The sequence below is a fragment of the Sarcophilus harrisii genome, chromosome 2, assembly GCF_902635505.1.
Source record: "Sarcophilus harrisii chromosome 2, mSarHar1.11, whole genome shotgun sequence".
Classification (NCBI taxonomy): Eukaryota; Metazoa; Chordata; class Mammalia; order Dasyuromorphia; family Dasyuridae; genus Sarcophilus; species Sarcophilus harrisii.
The window spans coordinates 424,962,906-424,981,838 of NC_045427.1; the positions used below are offsets into that span (position 1 = coordinate 424,962,906).

The 18,933-nt window shown below is 37.0% G+C and overlaps 1 protein-coding gene across 9 annotated transcripts in view; it reads left to right on the forward strand.

Annotated features, from left to right (window-relative positions):
- PTPRT (protein tyrosine phosphatase receptor type T) overlaps window positions 1-18,933 on the forward strand; it is a 1,282,972-nt gene that overhangs the window by 641,699 nt on the left and 622,340 nt on the right. For all 9 annotated transcript variants that reach the window (XM_031953982.1, XM_031953984.1, XM_031953985.1 and 6 more), the window contains one exon: window positions 6,331-6,624. In XM_031953982.1, coding sequence (XP_031809842.1) covers window positions 6,331-6,624 — 294 coding nt within the window. The remainder of the gene's footprint in view (window positions 1-6,330; window positions 6,625-18,933) is intronic.

Genomic DNA, 18,933 nt, shown 5'->3' on the forward strand with positions numbered 1-18,933 from the left:
AAGGGCAGAGATTAAAACCTCTGATGTTATTATTAACAAAAATAGGTTACTGAGAAATGTCATTAATTTACAAACTCATATATGCTCACTTTTCTATTTCTGCAAAACTTTTATGAGAATAATCTATACAGAAATTGATGATACCCTTGTTTAAGATACATAAAAGGACTTGATAGGTTTGTACAAAGGACATTCTACAATAGTCGTAGTTGTATAGTCAGCTGAAAGGTGTTGAAAAGGCAAGATTCTCTTTATCTTATTGTTTATTGAACATATCAAAACATTTGATTTGGTAAAAACAAAATGTGATCTTTAAGACTCTGATCCAAAGAAGTATCTACCATGCACGTAAAAATCTTACAAGACTTCTTGAAAAAATATAACAATCAAAAAAAAAAAAAATGTGGTTTGTGATACTCTTATCATGGTTTATTTAAAAGGAGGTGTAAAATCATTCTTTTAGATATCCTAATCAGAGTTCAAGTCCAAGTATTATTCCCTTGTCATGGCAAAATACTCTAGATGCTGGCAAAATGCTCTGGAAGTTTCTATTTACATCAGGCTTTGGAAGATTACAAATTTTCTGAATGAGAGCCACGCCTAGCCTAAAACTTTTGGACTAGCAATGCTCCAGGAAAATCCCATAAGATAAAGAATGCCTCTGTTCTAATGGAATGGACAAATGATAAGCACCATTTATTCAGTTCATCAATCTTGGGCAGATTTTGGGCATGGATGAGGAGGAATTGGGACCCGAATTGAACCCAGATCTTGGGAAGATAATAGTGTTGAAAAAAAAATAATTTTCATTGATAACTTTGGTTTTGAAAGGCAATTCCATTTCTCACTGCATACCTAATTTATCCTATTTCTTGAGAATATTTTAATTTTAATTTTTTTAATATTTTAACAGCTCTGTAAAACTAATCAACATTTCAAAAAGTATGAAATTGTGTGCACATCCATGTCCCCTCACCTGTGAAAAGAAATAGAGGGAGATTTGAGCAAAAACTAGTTTTGATAGCACATTGAGAAACTGAGATCTAAAAAGATGAAGTGTGTTGGAAAAATTTGGATTCATTAAAAAACATGGCTTGAAGGCTGATTCCAGAAAAAGCTTGGAAAGATTTACATGAACTGATGCTGAGTGAAGTGAGCAGAAATGAGAACAGTGTACACAGTAACAACAAGATTATGAGATGATCAACTCTAATGAATTTGGGTCTTTTCAACAAAGCAGTGATTCAAGACAATTTCTAAAAACTTGGGATGGAAAATGCCATCTGCATACAGAGAGAACTATGGAAATTGAATGTGAATCAAAGCATAATATTTTCACCTTTTTGTTGTATTGTTTGCTTGTTTTTTTTTTTTCTTTCTTGTGCTTTTTCCCCTTTTGTTCCATTTTTCTTGTGCAGCATTATGAATATGGAAATGTATTCAAAATAATTGCATATATTACTTGCTGTCTTTAGGAGGGGGAGGTAAGAGAAGGAGGGAGAAAAGTCTGGAAACCAAAATTTTACAAAAATGAATGTTGAAAATCATCTATACATATGTTAAGAAAAACAAAATACTATTTAAAAAAAAAAAAAAAAAACATGGCTCACAGAGAAGCAAAGTGAAGGAAACAAAATATACTGTGATTACCATAAATGGAAAGAACAGCAGTCACAAGAAGTCAATGGAAACTGAATGGAAAGAGTCAATTCCTATTTTCCAGCCTTAGTTTTCTCAGTGATAAAATAATACTTGCCCTATATAAATCAGTGAGTTGTTGGGGGGAAATGATTGTATACATTGCAAATTATTAAAAAATATTATTGCCACATATATTTGGATATTTATGATAACTATCAGACATTTGTAATTTAAATCATTCTGACCAAAATATTTTGCTTATTCTTTTCAATAATTCAATTATTTCAAGCCAGCAGGACATTGCAAAATAATAGAAACCATAAATTTAAAGCTGGAAAGAACTTTAGCAACCAGTTAGCTTATAAATGACTAAACAAGCCCAAGTTAAAGTGACATGTTGAAGGTCACAACAGAGCTGGAATTTGAATCCAGGTCTCACCATTCCAAAATCAGTACTTTTCCCTCTAAACTGTGCTTGTACTTTCTTCATCAGCTAGACCAACTCTCTCTCATTTTACATCTGAGGAAATCTTCATAGCATGAATATGACTTGCCTAAAGGCCACTCAGCTAAAAATAGGTTCAGAATTGGAAACCAGACTGTTGACTGTAGAGTGAATGAATCTGGGGTTAAATGCTAATTCTGAAAATATGTGTGGGATTTTGGGAAAAACAGTTAATATCTAGGGTTTTTTTTCCCTCTGTAAAACAATCTGGAAAATCTATAAAAACATATCTCTGACCTTCTATGGCTCAGTAATTTTTTTTCCCCAAGAGAATACTGATAACCTTTAAGGGTCCTTATAGTTTTAAACTTATGACCCTCTGATTCCATGACTTCAACTGCAAGCCCTTTGACTAGCAATGCAACAGTCCTAATTCCATTCTGAAACTGCCCTAATCTTGTCTTTATATTTTATAATAGCAATCTTATCCTTGAAAAGAATTTCTTTGTGGGGAATTATAGCCTAGTGTGTCCCACATGAAATTAATTAAAAAAAAAAAAGATGATGAAGAAGAAGCCTTTAGTGTGGCACAAAGTGCTCTCTGGATAACAACTCATGTTCAGAGGTCTAAAACATCTTGAATATCTGAGCCAAAAGTCAAAATGGGAGATGAGCTTTAGTCACAAAATCTTTGATCCTTGAATTAATCTGAACTAAAACACCTACAAAGATTCAGCCCACATATATTACTGACTTGGCAGCCTTTGCCCACAACCCCATCCACTGAGTTCTGTAGCATTTGTGGTCCCTTATGTGTCATGTCCACCCACCAAAGGTAGGCTGTGACATGGCAATGAAGGAGTGCAGGGGATTCTGTCTGCCAGAATCTTCTATTATACATATGAAAGGCTCAGATGGAGCAATGTTTGGAAAACCCCTCTGATGCACAACTGAAGAATACCGCAAAAGAAGAGAAAAAGAAAATTGTGACTTTGGAAATTTTCTGGACTCTCCCAGATGTAGATTGCTGGGAAAAGCCTTACTTTCTCTGCACCTTAATGTCCTCCTCTGTAAAAGCAGGAGATCAGAAGAGAAAACCTTTAATGTCCCTTGTAGCTCTGGCATTCTGTGACTTGTTTTTATAGAAATGTTAGTACCATATGGCTGAGATGTTTAACATTTTTTTTTTTTCCCTCATGGATATTGGAATGAGAACAAACACATGGGATAGGGGAACAGAAAACCCTGGGAAACGATCCATAAAAGTGCTTCCTATGCCTATACCTCCCCTACTTTTCAAAGTCTCTGCTGGCTCATCATTTATATCACAGTCCCTAAAAGTAGGTATTCCAAAGGTTCTGTTCTGGTCCCTTTTCTCTTCTTCTAATGTTCTCTCATCTTCTTTGTTCCCCTTACCTCCCTCCCCCTCATTAGCTTTCACCAGTTTAACTATCATTTCTATGTAGATGACACACAGATCTATATATCCAACTTTATCAGCTAGTTAAGTCTTTAAGGCCAGGTACAAAATTAGGTCTTCCTGACTCCAGGACGAGAACACTAAACCATTTAATTGCTTCTAAGTGGTCAAATTAAGAATGGTACAAAGGAGTCACCAAGCTACAGATCCTACCTTTGAAAACTCATGAGAGACAGAAAAGATTTCTAGTAGCTGTGTTATGGAAAAGAAGAGGTCCTGTGTTTATAAAAGAGAAAGGCATGACCTTAGATACTTAGTTTATCTAATCTGTTTGGAATAATAAAAAAAAATTTCTGTATAAACATGTTGAAGATAAATCAGGGATATAAACGAACCACCATGACTTAAGGGACTCATCTGACCTAGGACTAATTGTAAGCCCCTTCTTTGATAATAGTAGCCAGACTGAGTCCCAGATTTTATTTTGAACAAATAAGGAAATATCTTCTAGCCTCATTCAACACAATTCTGTTCCCATAGATACTGTACAGCCTGTAATAGTCAATATGGATTATGGTAAAGCTAGATGGATTTAGGAACTGTATGAATGACCAGATTCAACAACTAGGTGATTAATATCAAGATCAACTTGTTATAATATCTCCCATGGCATGCCCTGAGGCATACATTCATGTCCCTTTAAGCCTCAATCTTTTGTTCAATGACAGTATGAAAGCATAAAGGACATGTTTATTAAATTTGCAAATAATTTGAAGCTGGGACAGAAAGGTAATAAAAAATTGGCATTTGAAAATATCAGAACAGGTCAGAATGTTAGATTTAACATGAGATACATTTTAAATTTTAGAAATGGGAAGTTTTAGATGTGAATTCAAGAAAAATAATAAGGGAAAAAGCATAGTTAACAATGTAAAAGTCATCTGAGGATTTTTTCTTTCCCCAAGTTCAATATGAATTAAGAAAGTGATATGCAGCCAAATAATAATAATTTAATCTTAGGCTGCATTAATAGAAGTATAGTGTATAGAATATAGGAAGTTGTAATTACTTTGCTGAGAATTCACCTGGAATACTGTTTTCAGATCTAAATGCCCTATTTTAGGAAGCCACAATATATCCCAAGGACAAGTACAATCTGTAGAGGAAACTTAAGCTGATTTGAGGATTGGGTGAAGGAATTAGGAATATTTAACTTGAAGAGAAACTTTGGCAGAAGTCAGGGAATTTCAAGTATTTGAGAAATCTTTATGTGGAAGAGAGATCACACTGTTGTTTTTTTTTTGTTTTTTTTTTTTTGATTCAGAGAGCAAAACTAGGTACAGTGAATAGAAGTTCAGAGCATCAAATTTCAGTCTGATGTGAGAGAAAAATTTCCCAACAATCAGAACCACACCAAAGTGGAATGGTTTGCTTTGAGATATAATGAGTTCCCCATCTCTGAAGGCCAAGCAGAGACCAGAAGAATAATTGTCAGACAGGAAAGTCCTGATAAGGTATAAGTTGGACTAGATGACTTCTAAAGTTCCTGTGAATTCTACAATTTTATAGTTCTAAGAAAAAGCTCCATTTATTGAATACTTTAGGGATACATGATTTCCTCTCTCTAAGTGCTCCCTTCACCAGTGCAGACTCTGATTCTTCCATTCATGAGTAGATGGCTTCATAAGTTGTTTTGCATAATAAAATTCACACAGTGATTAGGAGGATGCTCTCAGAAAAGTCCTCCATGAACTGAAGCAAAATGAAATGTTCAAATTAATAACAATGTTGTGGGATGAACATCTGTGAATGACTTTGCTATTCTCAGCAATACAATGATCCAGTACTACTCTGAAGGACTTATGATGAAAAATGCTATCCATACTCTGAGAAAGAACTGATTGTGTCTCAGTACAGAAGTATACACATTCTCTCTCTCTCTCTCTCTCTCTCTCTCTCTCTCTCTCTCTCTCTCTCTCTTTTATTTTTATTTTCTTTGGAGGGGACATCTATGTTTTCTTCTGCAACATGACTTTTATGGAAATGTTTTGTATAACTTCACATGTACCTCTTTAATGGGGACTGCTCAGGGAGCAAGGGAGAAAAACTGGGTTGTTTTAAAATTCTAAATAGCAGGTGTGGTGGCCACATACCTGCTACCAAGAAAGGGTAAAACTGGTGAATTGCCTGAGCTTGGGATTTATGGGCCACAATAAGGCTAAAACTGATTGTGTGTCCACCTTAAGTCAGCCCCAGGAGTGAGGTAGGTGCCATCAGGCTGCCTGAGAAAGGGACAAACTGGCTAGGTTGAAAATGGAGCAGGTCAAAGCTTGTGTGCAGGTCAGCAGGGGTGTTGGACCTGTGAGTCCAATACTTCACTTCTAGTCAGGTAGTAAGCAAGGGCGACCCAATCTCAATAAATGGGGAGAAAGATAAAGAAAGAAAAATAGGAAGAGAAGAACAAACTAAAAACCCTATAAATTGATGCAAAAGGTCAGCAAGTGTGAAAAAATATTTCTATGGAAAAAGATGGAGATCAGAAAGAGCACATTATATAAATTCATCTGAAATTTTAAACTTGTGGATTCCCCATCATTGGAGTATTTAAGATAACTGACCTATAATATCTATTGCAGATAATGTAAAGGCACTTTGTAGTTGAGGTAAAGTTCTAGATGGATAATTATTTTGTCCTTCCTAGCTCTGAGAATTCCATCATTCCACTGCCTTAGTCCTGAATTGATGACTTTGAGTTTAATCTTATTTCCATTTTGGATTTCTCTTTTCCTCTAATGTCTTGTTTATTATTTAATTTTTTTCTCAGAACCTCCCACGCCCATTGCTCCTCCTGAGTTGCTGGCAGTTGGGGCCACGTATCTGTGGATTAAACCGAATGCCAATTCCATAATTGGAGATGGTCCCATCATTCTGAAGGAGGTGGAGTACCGTACAACCACAGGAAACTGGGCTGAGACCCACATCGTTGATTCCCCCAACTACAAGCTATGGCACCTGGACCCTGACGTGGAGTATGAAATCCGAGTACTGCTCACCCGGCCAGGAGAGGGGGGGACAGGCCCCCCAGGCCCCCCGCTGACCACCAGGACCAAGTGTGCAGGTAGGGAACTCCGCCAGGGACTGATTGATTGCTTTGGGACTGGCAGGCGTTCAGGGTCTGTTTCTCCTCTTGGCATTCTGTGACGGCATAATCCCTTAATGTTTGCCAAGTCATGTTTCCCATGCTTGATAGTGACAGAAAAGGCTCAGCCTGTGCTTTTGAGTCGCCTTCTGGTTCAGGCTGTTTTTGTAGCTCTTGCCTAGTTTTCCTGCTCAGAGAGCATGTAATCACTGGGCAGGTGTTTAGAGGAGGCTTGCCTGGGGCTCCGCAGACACTTTGTTAAACTTACTGGCATGAAGTTATCGTGGAATGAATGGCACAGTTCTGCCACCTTCACACAAAGGGATCTTGCCATCCTTCTCAGCCCCTTTCTTGGGTATTGTTGCCAGCGCCATCCTAAACACTTTGATTTTTCCAAACCACTAGGAAGAAGGTCAGCAAGTGTGAAATGTCTTCACAGCTGTGGGACTGTGGAGTTGCAAACTTTGGTAGTGGTTTAACCTGGGTCACTATATACAGCTGAGGCCCTTCTTTAACCTGGATGTAATAATGGTCATAGGTGAAACTTCAGCATCACATTCCCTACCATGAGCCTACTCAAGCTAGCTTGTGGTCATTTCTCCTTGGTGGTCCTTGTCCTTGCCCAGCTCCATCATTTTCTTTGAACTCTGTTACTACTACAGAAACTCCACTAGATCAGCAAAGCTCCTGCTGCGAATTCTGATTTTTTAAAAAGGATCGTACACATTGTTCCCCTCAGCCCTATTACTGACAGGGCCCTGTGGTTTGTCCTTGTATGCAATGAACATATTTATACCATTTAGGAGGAAGAAAGGGCCAGCTTCCAGCTGGTGCCTTCAGGGGCAATAACTGGGACAGGAGCTCACCATATTACACAGAAGTCTGGTTTGGCAAATTTCTCCCCAGTGAAGCTGGGAAGGGTCCCAGTCATAAATAAGCATAGCAGAACAGACTTTGCAGTTGGATTCTCAAGGTCTGGCAGCACTACTGGGTCTAGGATGTGAGAGTAGGGGGCTCACTGCAGGTGTGACTGCAGCTGGGGGCCAAAGGCATTATTTAGTCCTGAGGCTGCATCCTGGACAGTCAGTCTCTTTGCTAAGAGTGTTGTGGGAGGTCAGAGTTGCAATACTGGTGTCCTATACTTTCATTAACTGAATTCCAAGAATTCTCTATTGTCGTGTTTGGTATGGCAACTGTGATTCAAGTGATAAAATCTCTCCTCTTTTCAAATGACTTTTGAACCTGTAAGTATGACTTTAGCCATTGTGGCCCTGTGCCTTCTCAACTTTAAAGGTGCTCCTTATGCTTAACAGAAATCTCATGTTTTGTATTCAATAATATTCAACTCTTCAGTGGCAAAACCTATCTTATTCATTTCTGTGCCCCCCAAGGCCCTGCACAGTTCAGGCACTTGGAGCATATTTCTTGAATGGAAAGGAATGGAGCAAGAGTGGTTCATTGTACATGTAAGTGATATACTTGGGGATGGCCCCTCTCATTTGTGATGCCCAGATTTTATTCCTAGCCCTCAGTCTTCAGCATAGGAATGCTAATGTAAATATCCTGTTGGGAAACATACTTTAGGAGGTGACCTAACTGACAAAATGAATGTAAATGAACTTTTTTTAGATTTGCAGAAAGGCTTTTGATCAAATTCCTCATTGAAACCTGATTATGAAATCTCTTGCTTTAAAAAGGACATAAAGATGTGTTATTAAACTGGCTAATCTCTTACTCCAGCTTTGTAATACACTTTGCATCCATAAAAGTAATTGATTGGCTGCTGCTGCTGCAGCTTCTCTTTGTCCACAGGGTAAATTCGAGGGTTTCTAGGGTTTTTGATCTTTACAAATGCTGTTCCAGGTACTTTAGCCATCCCCATGGACTTATTTGCTGATGATCATATAATAATTTTGAAATTCAATTGCAGGATGATCATCTCAATAAAAATTTACAGTCTCTTGCAAAATGTTGCCCAAACCTAGAGAATGGCTTTTACATGTTACAAGCATAATTTTGTGAGTCTCAGTATGAATGTTATTAGTTAGGATGCTGTATGGTATTATATTTTCAAAAATGCTGGTATTTTAAGTAAGTAACTATTCCGTTCCTGAATGAACCATATTTTATAAAATGGGCCACCCACAAGATAATCGTATCCGCACATGATGCTGATAGTACAAGGGTACTCTTTCCATTATAATTAATCTTTAAAAGACTTTCACAGCCAATATCCCTTTAGGGATATTGTTTTTGGGGGCTGTTAGACTGTGGTTGTGTGATGCTTTCTTTATTAATAATTACACACAAAGTGCATCCAATATTTCACTTAGTAGAACATTTAAAAGCTTGAAGTGCCCAGGGTGTCATTTCTGCCCAGAGGAATTTGGAACAAAAGACCAGACAAGAGTAAAACACAGAGTTGAATGGTTGAGATAATGTCCATCATAAAGAAATCAATGCTAGGAAGCAGAGTAGGATAAAGACATTCCAAGGAGAAGGGGAAAGAGAGAGAAGCAAGGGATCCATTTTCAGGAGGAGAAGGGTTGGCCATCCATCTCAGAAAGAGAATTGACTTGTTGAAGCTTTTAGGGAGATGAAATAATTTACATAAGAAAAGGAAAAAAAAAACCCAAACTTGGATGATTTTAACCTTGACAGAAAAACATGGAGGAAGCCAATGAAGGATTTAAAAAGATATCATTTTGTCACTGCCCTGGGGAGGAAAAGAGAAAATTACTACTTTTTTTTTGTTTTAGCTCTTGTTGTCCATTAGATGTGTGTTGTATCCCTCCCTCCAACTGATTATAAGCTTCATGAAGACAGTCCTAACCTCTTTCAAACTTCACCGTACATTATTCCTCTTCCCACTCTCTGGGATCCCCACCCAGCTTTCTTTTTGTTCCTCAACACATGAAGAATTTCCCATTTCCTATTTTTCACCAGTCATTCCCTATGCTAGGAACCTCTTCACCTTTGCCTCAGATAATCGGTTTTTTCCTTCAATTTCCTTCAAAATAATTCAAATGCTCCTTTCCACAGGAAGGCTGTCCTGATCCCCAGCCACTTGCAACTGCTAATACCCTCCCTCCCAAACTACTTTGTATTTGATAACTTTGAAGATATTTTATTGATTCTTCTTGTATATTCTGAATATACTTATACATTCTATGCTTAGCATAAAAAACTACTTGAAAGTGAGAATGGTTTCATTTTTTGTATTCCTAGCACCTACTACATTGTCTGAGATATAAGCATTTAATAATGCCTTATTGATTGATCGATAAAGATCATGGTTCTGACCAGCACACAGGGCAGGGCTCTGAACAATCTAAACACTTAATGCATGTTTATTGAATGAACTGAATAAATGAGGAACTGAATGGAAGTCAGAGACAATGAAATTGCCCTAGTAACCTTCTCTCTTTTGAAGCACTTTCTTCTCCTCCTGCATGTCTGATGGCCTTCAGTTTATCTGCCTTCTTGTCTCTTATTAAACTTCATGTGTCTTAACTGGGCAATCCCCAGGTCTGTACTCATTGTCCTTCTGCTATTGTGGCTTTTTAAATGTTTTCTTACTCTGAGATTTCTACTGCTTCAAAAGTTTCAACTAGAAATTGTTTTCTTGTAACCTCTCTTTGAAAGAGTTTTAAAGTTGTTTCCCTCTCTTTTTTGAATTTTTTTCCTAAAAATAAATTGTAGATTTTGAAAAAAAAAGTTTCAGCTAGCATCTCTGTAATCCATGACATCAACATTTGCATCTGCCTGGCCTCCTAGTTCCAAATTTGCCCCTTCATTTCCACTTGGATGATTTGCCATCACTTATAATTCCATAGGTCTAAAACCAATTTCCTTCAATTTCCATATCTTTAATGGTTCTACTATTAAAGCCCAGAGTCATCTTTGACTTCCTGATTCTAAAATTCCTAATATTCTGGTTGTCAGACAATCCTGTCAGTTTTTCCTTTGGAGTAAACATTTTTAGGTACGTCTCTGTCTCCTCTGACCTACTTCATCCAGAACTTCATCATCTAAATTACTGATATATATATTTCTATGGTTCCAGTCTAATATAATGGAAATGGTGATGAATTTAGAATAAGAGGCCTTGAATTTGAATTTTATCTTTTCTATTTAATTGCTGGGTGTTTGGGCAAATTGTTTAACCTCTCTGATGCATTCTTCATATATAAAATGGAGAGGTTGGAATAGATTATTTCTGAGTTCTTTTTCAAATCTAAACTATAACCCTTTCAAATCTATAATGCTAATTTATGTCTAAGTACTTAAGGGGATACATTTCTCATGCATGTAGGTGCTTCCTCTACTGGTAGAAATCTACACCTTTTAATCCTATGTGATTCTTAAATCATTTCCTGTCATTAATCACCCAACATAAAATGTATACTATATATTAGAGGACTTGCTTTGGATGTTTTGTTTGTGTTTTAATTTTTATGGGTACAATACAGCATAAAAACTGTCACTGCTTTTCCTTTATTTATTTATTATTATTTATTCCTTAAATGTCTGACCTATCTCCTTTTCTGAGCATATATTTCATTGATGATGTTTTTTTTTTTTACTTTTTTATGTCCAAGAAATCACTAGAAAGATGCTTTAGGAGATTTATATGCACCCATATATTTACATTTCCCTTTTGAAGTTTGACTTTTTGGAAACTGCAATGTCCATGATTAATAGCCACGTTGGGAAAACATTGGTGCTAAAAAGATGAATCTTTTTATTGTTGTTGAAAGTAGCTTGAGGTCATTGAAAACTTTTTTCAGTTACCAAAATGTAATCTGGCCCATATTTCTCCTTCTGGACTTGGAGATGGATGGAAACTTAGAGGTCATATTCAAATTCATTCATTTTATTGAAAAAGAAAGAATTTCAGAGAGATTGAGCACTTTGCTCCCGGAGCATGGTGTAAGTAGCTGGAATTTTAACTTGTGGGTCTCTGAATTTAAGTTGAATGTTTTTCCAACATACTATCTTGCTTTCAAGTTATGGAATCAAGCCATATTCCACTGAAAGTGTCAATATAAGATATTTGTATCCACCAATAAATTTTGTGGACTGTCTTTTCAAAATAATCATATTCAATTCAAAATTCAAAAAATTCACCATATCATAGTTTATATCAGTGGTCCTCAAAGTGTAGTCCAAAGAATTATTGGGGTCTCTGAAACCCTTTCAGAGGGTCTACAAATTCAAAATTATTTTTTATTTCTAATATAGTAAATAGCTATAAATATAACCCATGTGAACAAAAACTCTTTGAACAAATCCTTGATAGTTTTTTTTTTTTTTTAACAACATGAAGATACTGAGAATAAAAGTTTGAGAACCACTGGTTTAGGTAATGAAATGATATGTATATGTGTGTGTGTGTGTGTGTGTGTGTGAGAGAGAGAGAGAGAGAGAGAGAGAGAGAGAGAGAGAGAGAAGGAAAGATAGAGAATGAATGAGAATGGAGGTATTTAGGGAGGACTAGGACTTCTGACTTGCCAAGCACCTTTCAGGTCTGCTCAACTACCTTTGGTGCTCACCTTTCACCCAATTTTCACCTGTGACTCCAAGGAGCTATAGCAAGTGCAGTGTCCATAGCTCAACATGTGGGTTAAACCATATTGAGAGTAACCAGCAAACCTCAAGCCATCAGGGAATTAGGAAATATCTACCTCATGCATGAGAATACTTCCTCCAATGGAATGGGCCAGGTGAAAGCACGTTAGTCCAGTGGCCCTGAAGAGGGCTGAAGCAGGCTCTGTGGACCACTTACAGCTTGGTCAGACATCAGAGACACCAAGATTATCCACTTAATCCTGGGCCATGCCAATTGCCCTGATATTGGACTTTACTGTCTCAAGGAGAAAGAGTGAAAGCTGACAACTTTGTGCAATACTGCCTCAGGTAAATCCATTTCACATGAGAGTCAAGTCATCATTGCCTGTTGTCCTTGGTCCTCTTTGAAACGAAGGATAATTTCTTTGTCTCTTTGTGTTTTTTTGTGTGAGTAATTAGCCAAATTTCTTTGTGATTGTGACTTTCATTTGAGAAATATTCAATTCCTGGGCTAATGGCAATCAAGGCAATTTCACTTACATTTATGCTTACATAATAGTGACTTTTACTATGTTGTCATTATTACTATTGATATTTAACTTTATGAGTTGTTGGAGGTTTTAGTTGATCATAGGCAAATGACTAGTTGACCCTTTTACTTTCCTTTCCTTTTTCCTTCCCTATGGAGATTCTCATCTCAGAAACTCATATCTCGAAGGCAATTACTCAAATGCTCAAAAAGATCATTGCTCAGAATCATAGAATCTAAAAGTAAGAAAGGATCTCAGAGATCACCTAATCTAAACCATGCCTTCTACTATATTGAATATCTCTTACAGTATAGCAACAATTTTAGTACAATTCTTTATTGTCTCATATCTGGATTATTCAAATGGCCTCCTATAAATGTCCCTGCCTCAAGTTTTTCCATATTCCTATTCATCCTCTCCATAAGTCAAGGTCTCCCACTGTATCCAGAGCCATCTTCAGTCACCATGCTCTGTCTCTGGTCATTGAACTGAAATACATTTAGAGGAAAAAGTGAGGCAGGTGACCTTAAATTCAATTCACTTACATGTCAGGGCATCATCTCCCTGATGTCATGGTCTTTTTCAAGAATGAACAAACAAGAACAATATAGGTGCCAAAGAGTTTTCCTTCAACTGAAATTCTACTTGATAAGCTAGAATGGCTCCTAATTACTTTTTAGGATAAAACTTGGCTTTCATACCTTATTACACATCACTTCCCTTTCTACACTCAGTAGTCCAGCTAGCCTAGTCTTGATTATTTCTCATAAAGCATTCCATGTCTTTCTTCATTCCTTGGCAGTGGCTGTCTCCTTTGCCTCATATGCTCTACTTTCATAGTTCTAAGATCTACATGAAGCCTTTTTTTCTTCCTGGCAGTGACTCTGAAATCAGCACTTTTAGTTTTGGTTTGGTGTTGGAATAAAACTGAAGAACCAACAGAAAGAAGTTTACTGTGCTCTAATACAGCAAGGATTTGCAACAAAGAGGTGGACCTGACCTCCTTTGTGTATATGGAAGTGTGTCTGGTCATCAGGACAATATTGATTTATATGATATTCAAAAGTCCCTTAAATTTGAGAGACCCAGACTCCAGTGAGTGAGGCCTTTATGCCCATAAGTGACTGGGAATATATGTCAGGGAAGCCAGGGCCAGTCATGTCTTGGAAATTCTTTTGTTTCTTTTTAGTGAAAGCTTATCATTGTCTCGGGAACAAGGAGGAGGATCTTAGAGCTACCCCATGTTGGGTATAGGAGCATGGTGAGAAAGAAGCTGCATCTGGTCCCTATCATAAAAAGGAAGGAAGAGGAATGGTCTAACACGTTGTGGTGCATCACTGGAAACTTTAGTTCTCTAGAACTTTTTTTGTCCCCTTGTAAAGTTAATGTCTTCTGTCCTTCAATTGCCTGATTTTTCCCCTTTTTATTCTGTATGTACTAATAAACATACATGACATCTCTCCCAATAGAATTTAAGTTTCTTGAGTGCAAGGGACTGCTTCATTTCCATTTGTTGTTGCTGACTGATTGTTGTGTGATTGATTAATTATCTCTAATAGTTCTAGATCCACCTGAAAATCTTCAGTCATAAACATAGGAACATCACTATTGCCAAGCAGCATTCTTCCCCAGGATAGTGTTAAGGGTCTGGAAGTTCTTCATTATAATTGAACCAAAACCTACCCTGCAGCTTTGGCCTATTATTATCCCACAGCTCTGCCTGCTAAACTAATCTCCTATATAATATCCCTGATTAAAATGGCCATCTAGCCTCTGCTCAAGTGTTATTATTTTTCGTTAGGCTTGTGATTTCATCCATGGGGAGAATTGCCCATAGAAACCCTTCCTCTCTTCCCTCCCTACACACAACTTGACAACTTATCTGCATCTTAGTCAGGCCCAAGCATCTCAAGGCCAATTCCTTCATATGTTGTAGCATAGTTTCCTCTAAGCAAATATATCAGCAAATTAATCCTGGGTGCATATTCTTAAAGGGACATTAATATACTGAGAGAGATTCAAAGGAAAGTACTCAGGATAAAGAAACCAAGCCATAAAAATAAGTAGTAATTAGGTAGAAGAAACTAGTAATGTTTAGCTGCAGGAAGGAATACTTGAAAGCAGAGAGAGGATAGGTTAATTGTTCCCTTAAAATAGCTTCTGAATGGCAGGAACCACTTCATTTTTGTCCAAGCATAATGTGTCTGACACATAGTAGACTTCCAATAAGAGGGCTGTCACTTATTAGAGTGATTAGATTTGTTCTACTTGTCCCCAAAAAGCAGAACTAGAATCTTTATTCTAAAATAAGATCAAAAACTTCTTTGCTAGGCGGCACAGTGGATGGAGAACTAGTCCTGGAGTTAGGAGAACTTTGGTTCAAATTTGACCTCAGATACTTACTAGCTGTGTGACTCTGGGCAAGTCACTTAATCCTGTTGGATTAATTAGTTGGAGAAGGAAATGGCAAATCATTCCAGTATCTTTGCCAATGAAGCCCTAAAGTTGGCACAACTTAATTGACAAAAATAACAATAGAAGTTAAAAATGATTATGTGATCTGAGTAGTAAGATCAGAAAAAAAACAAAGAGACTAAACTAAAAAAACTAAAAGATTATGCACTCTTCATAGCTATGAGGGGACATATTATTAGACAAACGAGAAATTATAAATGCAATTACAAAAGACAAACTAGATAATTTTGATGACATAAAACTGAAAATCTTTTGTACAAACAAATTAGTGCATCTAGGATAAGAAAGGAATAGTTGAACTGAGGAGAAATCTTTCTATCAGATTTCTCCAGTAAGAGTTTGCTATCCAAGATATATAAATAACTAACAAATATTTAAGACCAAAAACCATTCCCTAATAGATAAGTGCTCAAAGAGTATGGACAAATCATCCTCAAAAGAAGAATTATAAACTATTCATAATTAACTATATGAAAGGATGCTTCACATCACTAACAATAAAAGAAATGCAAATCAAAACAACCCTGAGGGTTTACCTCACAATCAGGAAATTAGTAAAGATGACAAAAGATGGAAATTGTCAACATTCAAAGGACTCTGAGAAGACTGACACTCTAATGCATTATTACTGAATCTATAAATTGGTGTAACCATTCTAGAAAGTGATTTGGAATTATAAAAATGAAGTGACTGAAATGTCTATATTCTATGATTCACATTCAGCCACTGGGTATAGTTCTGGGAGGACACTGACAAAAACAAAAGCATACACTAGTATGTTTATACAAGCACTTTTTTGTGATAGCAAAGAAGTGGAAGCAAAATAAATACCCATTGCTTAAAAATAGCTTAACAAATTACGGTACATGAATGTAATGGAATATTGCTGTGCTGCCAGAATGGATGTATATGATGCCTATAAAATAGTATGGAAAGATATGTAGGAATTGGACTTGGGAAGTGAGCAAAGCCAAAAACAGTGCCTACAGCATACACCATCATAAACTAATTGCAATGGAATTCATGAAATTACAGTGATCAAACTTGGTCCTAAAGAAGAGATTTGAGAACATTTCTTCCCCTCTCCTTTACAAAGGTGGGGTCTGTGGATTTTATTAATGAATACAATATTAGGGTTTTTTATGTTCATCTATTTTGTCCATTTCCTTTTTCTCTTTAAATTTTTGTATTGTCATTAAAAGAAATGGCTCTGAAAAGGGGAGGTAAGGGATTTGTTGTTCATTGTTGAACTACTTACTCTTTGTGACCCCATTTGGTGTTTTCTAAGCAAAGATACTAGAGTAGTTTGCCATTTTCTTCTCCAGCTCTTTTTACGAATGAGGAAACTGAGATAAGCAGGGTTAAGTGACTTGCCCAGGGTCACACAGCTACTAAGTGTCCTGAATTCAAGAAAATTGATCATTTTTTATTTCACACTTGTACTTTATCCACAGTGTCACCTATTACCCTTGAGGTGAGAGATAGATAGTGTGGTAAATGTAGGTGATGTAAAAACAAAAAAGATCAATAAAATCTGTTTTAAAAAGAGCTGAGACTTTATTGGAAAAAATTACAAGGATATACATTTTGTTGCAGCACGAGGAAGAATTTCCTAATGAAAGCTGCCCAATGATGTTTTCTTGTAAAGAGCACTTTCTTGTCATTAGAGGCCTTAGGAAGAGAATGAATGCTCATAGCCACTTGGGGATTTTATAAAGAGAATTCATGCTTTAAGCAGAAGAGTTAGACTAGATGACCTTCCATCTTTAAGATTCTGTGAGTCTTTGGGGGACTGGATACCTCATAAGTCTGCCCATTCATCTCCATTTGTTAGAACAGCATTTTCCATTCTGTTAACTTGTGCTCATTGGTCCTTGTCCTGCCTTCTGGAGCCACATGGGAGAATAAGTTGACTCTTTTTTTTCCCATGACAGCCCTTAGGTATTTGAAGTCCTTCCTGTGCCCTTTTTCCTTCTTCCTTGTCAACACTTTCAGGGAACAGCTATAAAAGGGAGGGATTGTCCTAGATGGCCCCAAAGGTCTCTTTTAGCTCTGACATTCTTTGTATGATTCCAAATCTCTTTCTATTCAATTCTCTTCATACCACAGTTTCAAAATTCTAAGCCAAGAAATCTAGTAGATGAAGCACACTCTTCAGTGATTGTTTATCCACTTAAGTCAAATGCTTTTACCCCCCTTGGGAACTAATTTCTTTTGACCTCAAAGAATGTCTGATCCTTCTTTGTGAAGAGCACAGTTTTTGCACCAGAGAGATTGAATATGTTGCTGATTTAGGGGCCATTAGGCCCTCATTTCTCCCCATAAGAGCTGAATGTGGCTTTATGTTTTATTTACATATGTATGACCTACTCCTGGAGGTGTCATAGATACCTGAAAACTTCCCTGCCTTCTAACCCTGGGGAAATTTTTTTTTTTTTTTTTTTTGAAGATGAGTAGGAGAATTAAAATCACTATTCTCAATCTAGTGAGGGTCATCATGCAGGACAGGAATCAGAAAACTGTTTTCCCTTTTGGTAAAATAAAAGACTCCAAATAGAATATAAATGTTATTTTCCTTCCCCTTCTTCCTCTTCACTCCTCCTCCTCCTTCTTCCCCTCCTCCTCAAGCTTTCTTTCAACTCCTAAGTATGGGAATAGTCATAGAGCCGGAAGGGAACCTAAAAATGATCCTATATGCCTCCCTCACTCCACAGAGGAAGAAAATGAAAGGGGAAAATATCATTCCAATCAGCTGCAGAGTCAGGATGGGGACCCAGCTTTCTAGTCTCTAAAGTGGGGGATTTTCTCCCATATCCTCGCTGGTGACTGCAAGGAGCTGTTATGAGGATCAAATGAGATGAGATGTGACAAAGTTGTGTAAATGCCAGCAATTAGAGATATGGATTCTTTTGATCATTAAGAGGAAGATAAAGCATTTCTTGAACTGGAAGGAGTCTTTGAAGTGGGAGAAGGCCCTGGAGCTTATTGTGATGAGATCTGAAAGATTGTTTGGTTTGCCTTTTCCCCTTTCTGCATTCTTAACTTTGTTTATATACACATGCTCAATCAGACACACATGGCCACATCACCTGTGCACATACATCCAGAGGCCCAAACACATTTTTCTATGCATACATGTTCATAACTTGTTCCATAATGTGTTAATAATAATGATATAGCTGGCATCCATTTTGCTCTTTAAAGTTTATAAAGCACTTTACATGCATTAGAAACGAACTCCATGAGACAGGTACTGTTTTACTCCCATTTTACTTAAGAGAAAAGTGAGATTAAGCGACTTGCCCAGAGTCTCACATTCAGTGTAAGAGATGGATTTAGAAGTTAGATCTTGAATCTTCATGAATACCCCATCAGGTGTCTTTTATCACACCTTTAACAATGGCTAACTGGAATCTACTTAATCAGAACCTCTTTGTGTACTTTTTGCTTGTGAGAAAGGGAGATTGAAAAAAAATTAAGCTCCAACAAAATGGAGATTTAGAAAAGGCAAATAAAAAAGGAAAAAATAAATTGGTAGTCAATGTTGACATTGTAAGACCATAGAATGTCAGTGGAGAGGACCTCAGGTGTTCTAATGCTGTCAATCATTTCAGTGCATAAATCTTCTCTTTCTGAATATATCTTCACAACAGATGATATCATCACTACTTGAATGATTCCTGGGACAAGGAACTTATCACTTTATGAAGCA